This window comes from Cervus elaphus, chromosome X (assembly GCF_910594005.1).
Source record: "Cervus elaphus chromosome X, mCerEla1.1, whole genome shotgun sequence".
Classification (NCBI taxonomy): domain Eukaryota; kingdom Metazoa; phylum Chordata; class Mammalia; order Artiodactyla; family Cervidae; genus Cervus; species Cervus elaphus.
The window spans coordinates 165,367,992-165,385,495 of record NC_057848.1 but is presented as its reverse complement, the minus strand read 5'-3'; the positions used below and the strand labels follow the sequence as shown (position 1 = coordinate 165,385,495).

At 41.2% G+C, this 17,504-nt stretch overlaps 1 protein-coding gene across 7 annotated transcripts in view; it reads right to left on the bottom strand.

Annotated features, from left to right (window-relative positions):
* MID1 (midline 1) overlaps positions 1–17,504 on the bottom strand; it is a 395,471-nt gene that overhangs the window by 26,080 nt on the left and 351,887 nt on the right. For all 7 annotated transcript variants that reach the window (XM_043895871.1, XM_043895870.1, XM_043895868.1 and 4 more), the window contains 2 exons: positions 9,507–9,655; positions 1,011–1,138 (listed from right to left, as the gene is read on the bottom strand). In XM_043895871.1, the coding sequence (XP_043751806.1) occupies positions 1,011–1,138; positions 9,507–9,655 (277 nt within the window). The remainder of the gene's footprint in view (positions 1–1,010; positions 1,139–9,506; positions 9,656–17,504) is intronic.

Sequence of the window (17,504 nt, the reverse complement as noted above, 5' to 3'; positions counted from 1 at the left end):
TGTCTGTTCTTGCTTTAGTTGTATAATTGCTCAGTCATGTCCAACTCTTTTGTGATCCCATGGATTATAGCCCACCAGGCTCCTCTGTCCATGGATTCTCTAGGCAAAAATACTGGAGCGGGTTGCCATTTCCTTCTCCAGGGGACCACCCCAACCCAGGGATTGAACCCGAGTCTCCTGCATTGGCAGGTGGTATCTTTACACTGAGCTACCTGGGAAGCCCAGGGGTTGACAACAAAGAAAAATTTGGGAGCATGGTTAGGACTAGGAGTAGCCTAAGGTTTTCTTGTATTATGGCTGATTTTGTTTTTTAAGCTTGACCCCCAAGAAAAAGCCTGCCAGAAACCACAGAACTGAAACATGGCACCAGGAATCCTACTGTGATCTGGGGGACATTTGCTATGGTGACCTTTGCCAAGATGAAATCCAGTCTTTTAGTAGAAAGAGGCGGAGGTCTTTGGAGTGTGTACAGACCTGAGGTATATCCCAATTCTGCCTCTCCCTAGCTCATCTGACCTCCAGCAAGATGCATGACCTCTACTGTTTGCAAAATGAGGATTATAATACCTCCTGACCTCAATTCGATGTTGTGAAGGTTAAACACCAAGAGGTGGAGCAGGGTAGATACCCCATCAGAGTTAGCTGCCACATTTTTCTTGGCCAAGGTACTGTGAGAGTCATCTGCCTTGTGGACATGAAATGGAAAACAGCCACGCTAACCCTGTACTGGCTGACAGAAGTATCATGTATGGTACCCATACTCTGAGAAAAAATGGTGGTAAGTGTGCTTTTAGTGACCTAGATTGTCTTTTTGCCTCTGTCCCCAATGAATCTTGGGCTGTATTATTTTGCTTAGAAAAAAAAAAAGGAATATCAAACATTTTTTACAGGAATATTAGACTTCATTCCTCACCAGAAGTCCACACCTCTGGTTTTAGGAAACTCATCTAGTGGCAAAGTTTTGCATCATTGAATGTACCTGGTATTAAAGAAGACACCAAAGACAATACCTGTAAGGTAATCCAGACATTCTAGCAATTTCTTCTCTCGGGAAAAATCTAAGGCGAAGGTGTCAAATGTGTCATTGAGGTTGATTTCAGGAATGAGGACCTGGGATGATGCTGTTGCCATGGAGACTCTGTAATTGAAACAAAACAATTTTTTAGAAATGTCAAGTCGGCTTTTACCATCATTGCATAGGAATGAAAAAATAAAAGGAAAAGAAATATCATTTAAAAATAGTGTTATTGATGTAAGCTCATATATAGGATGGATAAATGACAGGGTCCTACTGTATAGCACAGAGAATTGTAGAATATTCAATACTGTGTGATAAACCATAATGGAAGAGAATATGAAAAAATATAAACATAAACCATAATGGAAGAGAATATGAAAAAATATATACATATGTAACTGAGTCACTTTGCTGTACAACAGAAATAAATACAACATTGTAAATCTGCTGTACTTCAATTAAAAATAATTTTTTTTAAATGTCAAAAAAAAAACACAAAAACCAGTGCCATTTTTATACATGAGCCTTAAAAAGAATCTCGGAATGGCACAAGCAGCAACACATGCAAATGAGCACAAGCTTCAAGAGAAGGCAGAGGACGTGGGAAAACAGCAGAATGGCTTCCTCCCTTCCTTTTTACTATCGGAAAAAAATTCCCCATGGAGGCGAAAGAATATTCATATTTCACATTGCTGTGTATGTAACTGCCTGGCCCCCGCACATCTAACCCAAGCAAGAAGCACACGGCCCCAGGCATTTCTTCACACATCTGTCTGGGAAACTGTTTGTTCCTTTCAGACCCGGCCCTGCTCTACTTCAAAGAGGAGCCTCCCAAATTTCAAGCTGCATAAAAGGCAAAGTGAAGATTAAAAAAGAATGTTCCCAGATATTGGATTAGTTTAATCAATGACTAGCCTCCCTCTAAAATAAACATTAAAAAAGGAGTTTTGGTCTGGCTCGTTTTCATTCTCCCTGTCCTCATTTTCTTGTACCATATTCCCAGCAGATGCCGTAGAAAATATGTATGAGCTTTCTCACACATTTCACTGATGGATCCACCGTTTGTCTTCTTCATTAGGGTTGCTAGTTAGACTTCTCATGTATACTCTATAAAGCAAGCTATTGGTATGTATCAATCTCCTGCAATGGACTGTCACATTGATTGGAAAAGTTATCAATAGCAGACCATTTTGACTCATTAAAGAATACAAGTGATCCTTCTAAGAACAAGAAAATTATGGGATGATGTAAACCACTTCTGAGTGCATCAAACTATGCTAGACTCATAATCTTGTTGATTCTGGTATTTCAGGACATTAAACAAACACCACCAAGGGCCTATTATGTGTAGCATGCTAGGAAATTTTGAGCAAAGAAACAACCTTTACCTAGTTACTTATTTTCTAATTAAGGGCACTTACGCTCATGTATACAAGGCCATAAAGCTAGCTGGCAGCAGCCAGGAAGAGAATTCTAGGTCTGTACTCTTCCATTTAGCCTAGAAAAATTTCAGCCAGGTTACTCTATGAGGTAGATCTCTTCTTACATCTCTTAATGGCTCTTAAAGTTTTGGATTTTATAAAGAAATATATCTTGGTTATAAAAATTACATCTGTGGGCATGTCTATACAATGGAATATTATTTAGTCATAAAAAGGAATGAGATACTGTTAGATGCTATGACGTGGACGAGCCTTGAAAGTATTATGCTAAGTGAAAGAAGCCAGAGACAAAAGGCCACATCTTGTATGATGCAGTTACATGAAATGTCCATAGCAGGCAACTCTGTTGAGATAGAAAGTAAACTGGCGGTTGCCAGGGGTTGGGGGCAAGGGGACAGTAGGGAGTGATTACATAATGGGTGTGGGGTTTTCTTTTGGGGTGAGGAAAATCATTTGGAATTTGATAGAGGCAGCAATTGTACACTGTTGTGAATGTACTGAATGCTAATAAACTGTTCACTTTAAAATGGTTAATTTTATGTTATGCAAAATTTACCTTGATTAAGAAAAAGTCCTGTGAAATGCTTGAAATCCTTAGAAATAAAGTTTCTATAATTGTACTTCTGGCACATATTCAATGCTACAGAGGGAGGGAAGTAGAGAGGACAATCAACAGTGTCATAACTGGAATGGTACTGAGGTCCACAGATGAAAGTTTGAAGAGGCCTAAACCCTGGAAAGAAAAGTTTCAAGTGTTTGAATGAAGATGGAGAATCTAAATTCACCACTCTAGCTTTTCACCAAGAAACAGTAGATAGCAGAGTTGTGTGATTTTATTAGCTAATTATTGTACCAAAGAGAACTAGACTAATTATTATGACAAGAGCTAATTCAGACTCATGGATAAAGGAATGGTTGCTAGGCAATTTTCACACATGGTCAAACTGAACTTAAGAAATGCTTTCCTTATGACCTATTATCATAAAACTCCTTCAAACTCAGATCTTAGGATTAGTCAACAACTATTCAATGCATATTGAGTAAGCCCTCCAATTATGTCATTTACTGAAGAGCCCCAAATATTTGCATCCATGCAGAAAAGTACAAAGAAATGCTGCAGTGCCATTTGAACTCCCCAAATAAAAATTTCAAAGTGAAACCCCAGTTATTTCTATTTTATGATGTCCAACAGGGAGAAGTGTGCCAAGCTATTATGAAGCAAGCACTGAACTTTCTGTTGTGCTTCTCTGCTCTTCCCATGTGGCACAGACCTTGTGCACACCAAGTTAGAGGATCTCAAATGCTCTGAACAGATAATCTCGAGCTGGTACTTCCCCTGTCCTATGGCACCAGCTTCTGTTCACGTTCATCCAAAATAGATTTCATTGCCAAGTTTCTCCTGGTTCTGTTGTCCAGAAATAATCAACTAAACCATGCTTTAGTCAGGGACATTGTTGACAATGCCTGCCATCCTTTTTAAAAAATAATTCTATTTATTTTTTGGCTGTGCTGGGTCTTTGTTTCTATGTGGGCTTTTCTCTAGCTGTGGCGAGCAGGGGATATTCTCTGTTGCAGTGCACAGGCTTCTCACTGCAGTGGCTTCTCTTGTTGGGGAGCATGGGCTGTATAGCAGAGCATGGGCTATAGGGCGTGCAGGCTTCAATAGTTGTGGTTCCCAGGCTCTAGGCACAGGCTGAGTAGTTGTGGAGCACAGGTTTAGTTGCCCCATGGCCTGTGGGCTATTTCCAGACCAGGGATCGAACTTGTGTCTCCTTCATTGGCAGGCAGATTCTTTACCACTGAGCCACCAGGGAAGCCCAATGCATGCCATCTTGATGGTGGGGATTTGATAGAGTGGGAACAAAAAGAATGAAAGTTCCTAAGCCTTGGGGGCAAAGACTGACAAAAAGACTCTTGGGAGATGACTGCAGCTTTTAACACCTACACATTATTTTTTTGATGGAAGGAAAGATATTTATCTTTGGCTACAATTTCAAGTTCTTATCTGGAGTGACAGGGGAGTGGAGATCTGCCAAATTCAACATTTTAGGCCATGTTTTTATTCCCCAAATCCTTGTTGCCCATCTTTTGGCCTTTCAGATAAATTGCCCAAATCCACCAGGGCCCTCAGACTATACTACTTTCTCAGTTCTGTGCTTTTAGTCATGTCTCTCTCTCTCTCTCTCTCTCTCTGTATGGGAATATGTGTGCACATGCTTATAGGTATGTGTGTGTCAAGCCCTTACCATGCTGGAGGAAATAAGGGTATTGCATCCTACCTTGATGCCTCATAGGGTGGGATGCACATTACTTCCTCTTCCTATTTTTTTAAAATTAATTCATTTGGCTGCACCAAGTCTTAGCTGCAGCATGTGGGATCTTGTTCCCTGACCAGGGATTGAACCTGGGCCCCCTGCATTGAGAACACAGAGTCTTAGCGACTGGGCCATCAAGGAAGTCCCTACCTCCTCTTTGTATTTTGACTTTGATGCCCCTAATCTCCATGACACTCAGTTGCTAGGAGCCACTTGGGGCCAGTGTTGTGGAAGGAATACATGTCTAGAGCTACAGTGCTTACAACATTTCCGCCAAACAGTCAATGGGGAAGGCTCTCTACCCTGCTCCCTTAATATTGCCCACATGCCTGACCCCTGACAATGGAATTGAAATGGGTCCCTCACAGGTCGGTGGGCTATGATGCATATCACCATGGGAAAACCTGGTGAGGTCTCATAGTAACAAAATGTGGCTTACTTTCATCAACTCAGGATTTACCAAATGCGTTTGACTCTGGAGCCTTGTTGTTTTCAGACCAATTAACACCCAGTAGAACACATTTCAAAAATCACTCATCAGATGCACTCTGATTCTTATGATGAAATGACATCTTTCCAGTGGATGACTGGCATTCTCGGTTTTGTATTCTGGGGAAGTCTTTTGGATCCTTGAATTGCCCCACTGTAGTGTGGGACAAAGACTTCATCTGATAGAACCTAAGTCCCTCCTAGGGATGGAAGTCAGCCTGGCTCCTCTGTCCATGGGATTCTCCAGGCAAGAATAATGGAGTGGGTTGTCATTCCCTTCTCAAGGGGATCTTCCCGACCCAGGGATCGAACCCTTGGCTCCTGCATCTCCTGCCTTGCAGGCATATTCTTTACTGCTGAGCCACCAGGGAAGCCCCTTGATACAGATAATTTGCTGCTAAATGCGATTTTAATTTTAGATGTCTCATAAATAGTACACCAACTTTCTTAGGCTTAGATTGAGTAAAGAATTTTGCTTATTTAACATAATTTTAGAAAAGTATACAAAAAACCACTCCAAGAATGATATATTAGCAAGGCTTGAGAATATAGTCCATTATACAATCCATTTGGATCCATTTAGTGAGTGGGAAGGAGGGAAATTAGCATTTGTTGTGCATTTACCTTGAGACAGGATCTCAGTTAATATCTTTGTTAAATTATTTCATTTTATCCCTACAGGAACTGTATTAGGTAGGAATGAATAATCACCCTGTTTTATAGATGTCTTCAGGCATTCATTCAGATCAGGCAGCTTGCTGTGTCATGGGGCCTTCATGGTGAAAACAAGATGACTGGGGGTCTTGCCCACTGGGAGCACATGAGGAAACTAAGTATCAGGGAGCAGCCCCAAATGCCAGCTGTCACTACTGTTGTTCAGTTGCTTAGTCATGCCCGACTCTTTGTAACCTCATGGGCTGCAGCACTCCAAGGTTCCCTGTCCCTCAGAGCAAACTCCCAGAGTTTGCTCAAACTTATGTCTATTGAGTTGATGATACCATCCAACCATTTCATCTTCTGCCACCCCCTTCTCCTCCTGCCCTCAATCTTTCCCAGCATCAGGGCCTTTTTCAGTGAGTCGGCACTACTCCTGAGCAATTAGCAGAGAGCCAAGGGCTTGATTCTAAAGCATATGCATCTCTTACAATATAAAACTCAAGGCTCTCTCCCCTATTGGGTTTTTTTTTTTCATGTTTCTGAATTGAAAAATCTTTCTGCAGTCTGATTCAGCTTGTAGGCAAACATATGTACTTTAAGTGATGTAAGGATGCAGAAAAATTGCATCCAATTCTAACCTGAGGAAGGCCTGCAGTATTAAGTTTCCTGTGGTCATTCTACCCTTGACTAGAAGAGTAAAGATGGTTTACAAGTACACAGGTGCCAAGGCAGACAGACAGGAACAGAGCTGTGAAGTCACGTTTTAGAGAAGAATGTTAAGTAATATGAAAACACAAATCCAAGGAACATTGTGGAGTATCTACAACACCAAAGACATGTTTATAGGAGTGGCCAGCAATGTTATCACAACTGTAGATAGAGGTAGCTATTAGGAGCCCGGTTTTCTGAGTCAAAAATAGCTCTTGGACAAACCCAAAGAATCACAGTTAAAAGGTGACAGTGCTAGGATTTGAACCCAGGTTTCCAAATTACAAGTTCAAGGTCATCGCCCTTTTACCACATTCTGGTTGCTGGAAAAGGCAAAGGGCTCAAGAATTGACCAAGAGGATTGACAAAGAGAGACAGACAGAGATGGGATGAAGAAACAGAGCGACAAGGGCTCCTAGCAAATTTTTACAGGTAATACGCATTCAAACTTGATGGAAGTTTAAACTTTTCATAAGTACTATGCCAAGTTTCTTATGGATTTAGTGAAGAGTTCTGCTTATTTAACATCATGTTAGCAAAGTGCACATACAATCACACCAAAAATTATGTATTAGTGAGGCTTGAGAATAGAGTATTGGATTGATCAATAAGTTCATTCAGGTGTTTCCATAAGTTGTTATGGAATAAGCCACAGGAACTTTCTGGTGAACCCTATATATGGTAAAATTCATTTGTGGAAAGAGCAATGGGTCACGATTCTATTCTTGACGAGATGAGCCTATGAGAGGTAGAGTTGAATGGGTCCAGGTATGACCTGCTGGGTCAAAGGGAGATGCCATGTGGGCATCCATGCTCTTGTGTTAGACTTCAAATGCAGATCTTCTTCCAGAACATTCTATCTTAACTGTTACAGAGACATGTTCTCTCTCCTGCTAGGTGAGAATTTATCCATGTTAGACTGGCTCAGACTTTTAAGAAGTGCTGAGAAATTCAACTCATACTAGCCATTTCATCTGGACATTGCACAATTTATAGCTGGAGAAAAGTACTAGTGGATCCCAGTTGGAAACCATGATGTAAGTGTAAATGCTGTCTACTTGAGTGTCCTGGGTGCACTGGAGTATTAGTGCTGTTTGCAGTTTTTTAACTTTAACATGAATGTTTCAGGCACCTGGAAGCAGTCCAGATGAGAGCAATGGAGACAATTAAACACTTGGAACTGACGAGTCCTGAGGAAAGAAGCTGGCTGCCTTTGGAGGAGGGAGGAGATCATTTTAAGGATATAAAAGGGATGATAACCAGCTGTTATCCATGTTCATTGGCAGAGATAAGTATCTAACCAGTCGCAGAGGAAATCTCAAAAAGAAGAAAGAACACAAAGAAACTGGCTGGATACTAGACTAGAGCCATAAAGAGACTATACCCTCCTTCCATTGAAGGGATACTGGAAGCGGAAATACCACTGCTGACCTCTGTGTGATATTTTGAGAATCAGCACAGTGTGCAATATAAGCAAGCCCTCAATAAGCTGTAGTTTTCTTTCTCTTTCCCTGAAGAAATTCAGGTCAGAAGATGGTAAGTATTTTTTTGCCCTAGGCCAAGGGCTGGCAAAGTCCAGTGTGTGTGCTAAGTCACTTCAGTTGTGTCTAACTCTCTGCAACCCCATGGAATATAGTTTACCAGGCTCTTCTGTCCATGGGATTTTCTAGGCAAGAATACTGGATTGGGTTACCATGCCCTTCTCCAAGGGATCTTCCCAACCCAGTGATCAAACCCATGTTTCCTGCATTGGTGGGTGGGTTCTTTACCACTAAGCGCCACCTGGGAAGCCCTGGCCAAGGGCCAGATCTGACCTGCCACCTGTTTTTGCCAGTGGTCTTATTGGAACACACTGTTGCTCGTTCATTTGCGTCTGTACTAGGCTGCTGGAGACCTATCATGGCTGAGTTGAGTAGTTGTCATGGGGACTAGATAACCTTCATAGCCGAACATAGTTACTCTCTGGTCCTTTATAAGCAGAGTTTGCAGAGCCCTGCTTCTGGATAAAGGTCAGAAAGAAGGAGCTGTCTGGGGTCTTCCAGGGATAGGCTTCAATTATTGCTTTGGATAAAGGTGAGTTGACTCTGAAAATTCCACTGAATGAAAAGTCAATGTCAGTGGCATTGGCTGGAGATGTCATGCATTTAGGTGGCGGGAGGTGCTTTTCTTGGGCTCCCTAAGAATTGCTATAGGTGTTTGCATCAGTGAAGGCGAGTAATTTTATGCCTATCAAGTATGTGCACTGAAGGCGCAGTGACCCCTGTCAGTTTCACTGCTGAGCTGTCCCTTCAAATCATGTAATGTTTATGTCCCCCACCATAGAATAAAGAAGATTTTCAAAGAAGGAGGTATGAAGTTGACAGTCGGGTCCTCTCTCTGCCACATGAGTTGGTCTTGACCTTTGAGGAGAGGCAAAGCTTCTCAACCAAATAAAAACAGGACTCACAGAGAACAACACCTGGGTGGTTTTTAAAACTAGATAAGCCTTGAGATGGAAGAAAAGATTCCCTTTTATGTTTTGGTCTTCATTTTGATTCTTCATTATTAAGTATATGATAAGATCAGGTTTGAGAGTCTCAGTAAATGCAGTTTTGTGCCATCATAAGCTTTCTTCCCCAGTAAAAGGAGGCAGATTTTATTCTTTCTAACTGGCAGACTCTTGTTTCAAAGGCCTTGAACTCCCGGCTGACACTGAAAAGGCTTTGACAGGTCAAAGGGAAGCATTTTGAGCTGGAACAAAGCAACTCAAAGCCTCTATTCTCTCTGGTACCCAGCCTTGAAAATGCAAACAAAAGCAAGGCAGGGCAAGGCCAACCAATCACGGCCCAGACACGGGAGCCCAGGCGCTGAGAATTTCCCAGCAGCCCCTGCACTCACCTCTCAGTGATATTCTTAGCGGTCTGTAGGAAACGCGCGTGATCATTCTCCTTCAGAGAGTGTTCTGCTTGGGAGATGAGTGATGCCGACCGCTCGATGCACTGTTTGCAGTTTGCAATCTGCTGAGCCAGTTTGCGAAGCCTCATCACCTGGAACAAAAGAGGCACGGAGATGGTTGGTTACCCGGGTAGGCTTGCTTAGTGAAAATGCATTGTGCTGGACCCTCGCAGTGTGCTAGTTCAGTTGTGTGCAAGTCATCCTTCACTAAAAGTTCAAACAGGAGGCAGAGAAAGCTGCGAACCCCAGTCATGGCACTCTTGTTTGAGCTATTCTTTATCTTCTTGGAGAAGTGTCACTAATTTGTTTCAGGAGGAAGCCCTGAATTGCGAATTGCTTCCCTGTTGATGGGGAAAAAAGGTGTTGCCCAGTGTGAGTTAGAGGGTCACTGGGCCTCTTCCCTCAGCCATTCTAACACAATGACTGTAAGATCACAGGGAACCCTGGAACTTTCTCTATCGTATTTTTTTCAGCCAATGAGAAAATAAAACATCACTGTAGGTGCAAAACGTGTGGCTTAAGTCAAATCAAAAGTTCTTTGCCATCCATGTAAGAGAATGGTGATGTAAACACATTAGATAGTACTATTTCCCACACTATCACAAACTCATGTGTTAAATTAACAGAAAGGGAGCATTTTTTCCATTGATTAATATTTTTCCTGTTCCACAGATGAGAGAAAGCCAAAAAAAGCACAGCTGGACCATTTCCCCTCACCGGGAACGTCATTTCCAGGCACTTTGTGCTTGCTTGATAACTAAAACTATTTTGATAAGCAGTTCCCAGTCCGGATAAAAATGCTCATTTGGTTCCAACCTCCATTCCAACTTCTGATTCCGTCTTGCTTGAAAACGACCCTCAAACATAACTGACCATCACCTTAGGGTAGGCTGTGATAAGTCCATGGTAACCCACTTGACCGGTCACTCTGGTGTTTGCAGTGTGCTGGGAGATGAAGCCCTCTGGCCAGAAGCCAGGGGAAAATGAGAGTGCTAATTGGAACAGCAGTGCACCCTGTGCGCACCGCCCCCGCCCCCTCCGTCCCAGCTCAAGTCTACACAGCCTGGGACAGGTCTTGGCCGGCTTTCTGATCATTCCGGAATGGAAAACAGCCTGGGGTGAAAGGGTAGGGAGGAGGCCAGTTCATCTGTCTTGCAGACAAGGCTGGCTCGGGTTCCCTCCAGAATTCCTGCTAACTCCAAGAAATTCCTCCTTTCTCCAAGTCATCATTATCATCCCTGTGCAAGTCTAATCGAAGTAAAGGAAGGAAGGAGATGTCAGAACTCGAGGTCTCTGAGGACTGTCCAATTTCAGCTCTGTTGTACCAGAGCAGACAAAGGAAATGAATGCTGAACTGTGAGGCGGCAGCCACAAGATTGCAGGCAAGAGTGAGATTCTTGAAAGTCAAGGGTTAGAGAAATGAAGTGTCAAAACTCTGGAGCATAGAGTATGTTATCTTAAGCCCAGTAAAAGATTTACCACATTATATATAATTACAGTGACCATCACTGCCAATTAACTGTGTTTGTTAGTTGAATAAAATGACACTTATTGTACACCAAGTAGAATTTAGCTTCTAACAGCATTATATCCAGAGGTAAAGCTCAGAAAGGCATCGAGTCCAATTCAAGATGTTGGAACACATCCAGAAGAAATTGTCAGAGGAAGGAATACTTAATCACAAGTTACATGGCAGAACTGAAGATATTTAGTATAATTCTAACAGCAACAAAACAAATAAGGTCCAAGTATTCCTTTTGAATAACTTCATGTCCTTTTCAGTATACGTTGTAGTGATCACACAGATTACAAATGGAAAAATGCTTGACCTGCACTTTCTTCTTTAAAATAAAAAACACACAAAATTCTGTCATGATGCTGGAAATTCAAAGTGACATAAGAAGAAAAGGAAAAAAAAAAGTCCTAAATCATGCATAAGTTGAATTCAAGCCAAAATGAGAGCCACCTTAGAAAATATACAAATGTTTTGCAGAAGACAACTTGGTTTAATTTTAATTTTACTTCTGTGTAGAATTCCATCTGATAGACCAGACTGGAGCTTTATAAGCCTGGTGTGCACAAGAATCAGTTGGGGATCTCTTAAAGAAAACCTGTAAATATCTGGGCCAACACTTCAAAATCCTAGGTGAGGGGTTGTAATTGGCAGGCTGTGGGAATCTGCATTTTAACAAGCAATGGATATTTTTTGATCTGTAGGTGATGAATCACCAGAATGGATGGGATTAGCATTTTAAAAAACTAAATGAAAGAGGAGAGGAGAAAAGACAGTAGCAGAGTGCATTACTTACTTCTCTATGTGTCCGTGTGTCAGTGCTGGGTTTGATGCATTTTTTACTGTGGGTTTCAGTAAAAAAGAAAGAAAACCACTTTCCTAAGTTAGTTCACAAACTATGGTCTATGGACCATATCCAGCACAAAACCTGTTTGTGTAAATAAAGTTTTATCAGCACAGGGCCACATGCATGTGTTTATGAATCATTTATGGCTGCTTTCATACTATACCATTGGGCAGTGGTGAGCAGTAATGACAGTCTATAGGTCACAACTGAAAATATTTATTATACCTGGCCCTTTACAAAGTTTGCTGACCTAAATGATTCTAATCAGATGGCCATGATTTGGATCACATTATATGAAACACTGTCCTACATGGTACCACACTTCAGGATCAGACACTGAGTATTTAGCAAACTACAAATGCCTTCATTAGAAAACACCTTTTAAAATATATTACTTAATTTTTTTTTCCAAGTTGGCAGTATTCTTTTTCCCTTGGGGAAGTGTGACTGAATGCTGTAATTTGTGGAGTTCACTTCCACAGTCATCATGGAAATACTTTCTTTGTTGGAATCTCCTTTTATTGGGGACATAAGCATATTTATATCAATTTACTTGCTGTTTATTTTACCTTACAAATGCTTTTAAAAGTGGCCCTTTATTTTTCTTTAAGTGTTTTTTAAGTGCTTTTATTATCTACATGGGTTCTCACCCCAAAATTGTTTGGTTCAAACCATTGATCCTCAATTAACAGAAGTATCTGAACTGACAATAAGGACTATACTGAGCATTTTTATAAGGCTATACAAAAGCCCTGACATGGACTCCAGGGTAATTACCAGCAACTTTGGAGACTCAGAGCACATAAAAGTAGTGACGAGAAGGGACCCCCTTTTGTTTTTAGCTGCAGCTTTCTTGGATATGTGTCTGAACATAAGTAAATTGTTTGCTTAACCTGGAGTCTGCTGTCAGCTTTCCGTGTGTTGATGTGTGGATGTGAAATTTATCCCCTACTGCTGAAGAAATAAGCCAGCTCTTTCTTGGGGAGTCTCAGAGCTTGAGAATTGATATAATTGTAAGTCATGTTGATGTATCTAGTTGTGGCATAGATACCTTCAGTCAGTCCAAATATAAAGGCTGTTGAGCTATTATTTCAAAGAAGGCGCAGTGGTCTGAGGGAAGGAATTACTAGTACCCAGTCTGTACTAATGGGTAACAGCATCATCTGATTGGCAGCCTTCCCCACCCCCTGCCCACCGTAGTTGGAGGATACACAGTGAGTTTGTTTTCTCTGGGTCTAGGGCGTTATGATTGGCACTAAATACAGAGGCAAAGCCAAGAGGTGGGTCAGATTAACCTTTGTGGGCTCCATGATTCTGCTTTCAGCTCCCCACTTTTAAGTGCTGGTCCGAGTGCTTCTTTGGATTGCATGTCATCAGACTTCCCAGTTACCACCCTGGACACCCTCACTGGGCCCCAAGCCCATACTTGGAGATGCTGGGCAGGGAGTTGGCATGCATGCTCTTCTTTTCTTTAAAATGTCTCTCTGACACCCAATTCCCTGGCCAGGGACTTAGTCACTGTGAATTCCCAGGTTAGGGATGAACTAGTCCTTCGGACATGACTGAAGTGACTTAGCAGTAGCAGCAGCAGCAATCCTTGGTCATGTGCTAAGGTAGTAACTCAATGGAGAGCTGAACTGGGCCCTCATCCTTCTTCTGAGATCACATCCCTGGGAAAACATGCATTTTTAAGAAGGGATACACCTCAAAAGTACAGTTTTTTAAGTCATGACCAATGTTGCCATACACAGCACCAGCGTTAGCAAATGTCAGTGTTTTCATCATATTAGCATAGGATTTTTCAGAAGGCAGTAAAATATTATTGACGACATTGAAGCCCTTGAATGTCCCTCCCTAATTCCATTCATGTCTCTCTCTAGAGGAAAACACACTTCTGATGACTCCCAAGCATGCTAATGTATGTTTGCCTCAATAGTGTATGCAATTTTTTGTAGTTCATCAAACTGTATATAATATTTCTTATTCTCTATGAATCATTATAAACCTTGCTTCTCTTTCTGTGACTCGTCCATATAAATATGTATCACCCCAGTTCATTGCTTTTAATTTCTGAAGACTGTTCCATGGTATAAATACACAAGTTCAGTTCAGTCACTCAGTTGTGTCCAACTCTTTGCAACCCCATGGACTGCAGCACACCAGGCCTCCCAGTCCATCACCAGCTCCAAGAGCTTGCTCAAACTCATGTCCATCGAGTCATGAGTGATGCCATCCAACTATCTCATCCTCTGTCACCCCCTTCTCCTCCTGCCCTCAAGCTTTCCCAGCATCAAGGTCTTTTCCAATGAGTCAGTTCTTCACATCAGGTGGCCAAAGTATTGGCGCTTCAGCATCAGTCCTTCCAATGAATATTCAGGACTGATTTCCTTTAGAATTGACTGCTTTGATCTCCTTGCTGTCCATGAGAGAGTCCCTATTTTCAAGGTAATGAATATATATATACACACACACATATATATGTATACATGTATATATACACACATGTATATGTATATATATACACACACATGTATATATGTGTATCATATATGTATATGTGCGTACACATATATACATATATGTATCATACCCCCAATTCTCTTCCTGCCCCTTTGTCATTTATCCTGCCCACCCCTCTGTCACTCATCCTTCAGCATTCACTGATTTGTTTTCTGCCACTGTAGCTAATTAGAAAGAGTTGTTTCTGGAATTCTGTATGAATATACTCATGCAGTATATACTATTTTCTGTCTGGCTTTTTTCACTCATGATTCATGTTGTCACATGGGCTTCCTTGCTGAATAGCATTATATGGAAATGCCACTAATCATTTCTGTATTCATCTATTGATAGCCTTTGGGTCATTTGCCGTCAAGGGCTATTGTTGTTGTTTAGTCATTAAGTTGCGTTTGACTCTTTTGCAACCCCATGAACTGTAGCCCACTGGGCTCCTCTGTCCATGGGATTTCCCAGGCAAGAATGCTGGGGTGGGTTGCCATTTCCTTCTCTAGGGAATCTTCCTAAACAAGGGATCTCCTACATCTCCTACATTGGCAGGTGAATTTTTCACCGCTAGTGCCACCTGGGAAGTCATTACCCTTAATATTACCATGAAAATTCATGTCCAAATTTTATATAAACATCCACTTTCATTTTTCTTGGTAAACACCTAAAATGGCTGGATGAAAGGGTATGTGTATATTGAACTACTGAAGAAACTGTTAAACAGTTTTCTGAAATACAGTTTCCATTCTTAGAACTGTGTGTGAGTTAGTTAATCCACATTCTTACCAGCACTTGGCATAGTCCATCTTTTTAATTCAACCATCCTGAGCGGTAAGTAGTTGTATCTCACTGAGGTTTTACTTTGCATTTCCTTAATGACTTAATGATTGTGATCATCTTTTCATGTGCTTATTTGCCATCCTGATACCTTCTTTGGTAAAGTAGTTATTCAAATCTTTTATCCATTGTGGTGAAGGGGTTATCTATTTCCTTAATCATGAGTTTTGAAAATTTGTTATATATTCCGGATACATGTACTTGGTTAAATAAGTCATTTATAAATATTTTTTCCTAATGTGTGGTTTGTCTTTACACTCACTTAAGAGTGCCTTGAGAAGTTTTTACTTTTGATAATATAAAATGTATAATTATCTCTTTAGTTTGTAAATATTTCTTTTATGTTTTTGCCATTGTATATAATCTTGGGCCAACCCAAGGTCACCAAGATTTCCTCCTGTTTTCTCTTGTAGAGTCTTCATAGTTTTTACATTTAAGTATATCACCCATGTATATTTAATTTTTGTATGTAGTGTGAAGTACAGATCAAGTTACCTATTCTTATGTGTAGAGTCTCGCCCTGTGGAGGCTGAAACTCAGCTTCCAAAACTGCCTTCCAGCTGAGTTTTCTTTGCAACTTCAGTGTAGACATTTTCTCCTCCAAAACTTCTAATTTGTTGTTTTTATATCTATTTTTTCTTATTTCCTATCCTCCTTTTTGTGGTTTCACAACTTTTTGCTCTTCTAAGATAGAAGTTATTCCTCTGTGGATCTCTCTGAACATCTAAATATTTTCCCATCAAATTCCTTTCATCTGAGGTGAGAAAATGTCTTCGTTGATTTTGTTGGGGGTGTTTTAGAAATTCAAGATGTCTTTATATGCTTTGGAATTGTGGTTTGCATTTCAGTTTTCAAAGGGCAGCAGTCATTCATAAGTTTTTTTCCTCCCTCACTCACCTTGCTTAGCCTAGCCTGTCTGTCTTACAGTTGCCCTCACCTCATCCTTGGGGTCCTCATGCAGGAATCTTGTATTATCTCTGCATTGCTGAGGCTCTTGCATTTTGTGTAGGTATCAGAAATAGTAAGTGCAAAGCCAGGCTCCAACCCAACTGAGTTGCTCCAGACTCCCAGGCCTGAAGTTTGCCAAAAGCTCTGACCCAAGGTGGAGGCTGGCAAGAAACTTTTGTCAGTCCCTTTCAGTGAGCTGAGAAGCCTTATCTCGTTTGGGGCCCAGCTGTGTGTATCTTTGCTTTTCTCTTTTACTATGTTCTGGATCACAGACACATTCAGGGCAGAGTGGGTACACCAGAGCATGAAGCCCACGTATCATCATGGCTGGAACTGGGGACACCCTTTCGCTACTTTAATCTAGTTTATGAGAGTAACCCTCATGCTGCAGAGGTAAGTAAGAGAAACGAGGACCTGCTGGCCAGGAGGTTGTGGTGGAGTCATTGCAGGCTGAATAAGGCCCCCCAAAGATGCCCACATCCTAATCCCAGGAGTTAAAAAAAAATGTGACCTTACATGTTCCTTTACACAGGAGTCTTGGCAGATGTGACTAAATTCAGAATCTGGAGCTGAGGGAATATTTTCCTGGATTATCTGGGTGATCCCAATGTAATTATAAGGGTCCTGATGAGAGGGAACCAGGAGAGTCTGTGCCAGAGAAAAGAGATCTGAGGCAGGAAGTAATGCTCAGAGTGATGTGATGAAGAAACCACCAGCCAAGGAATGCGGGTGGCTCCTATAAGCCAGAAATGAAATGAATTCCGCTGTACACCTTCAGAAAGAAACAGCACTGCAGAAATATTGACAGGAGCACAGTTGTGACTGGTTTTAGACTTCTGACGTTTAGAAGGTCAGATAATAAATCTGTGTTGTGTTAAGCCACTAAGTTTGTGGTAATTTGTTTGAGCAGCAATAAGGAAGTAATGTGTATTGAGAGCTGATCCCTGCACATGACCATGTAAGGGCAAACAAACTGCCTTCCATATGCATATTAATAATTAATTACAGTTGTTTTCAGGCTCTCATGTGTCTGAGAACCTGGAAGATGTCAGGTATTAGGAAATATACACATGGTGCCTGATGATGGAAGAGGACACAGATCCAGTACAGATTTCAGACTGACAATATAATTTCTACGTGGGGTAAGTAATTGTTTAACACATCTGAGTCCATCCTTGGCCAGGGAATAATTTAAAAAAAAAAACTTGTCATTTTGTATAGGAGTACAGCCGATCAACAATGTTGTGATAATTTGAGTTGAACAGCAAAGGCACTCAGCCATACATATACA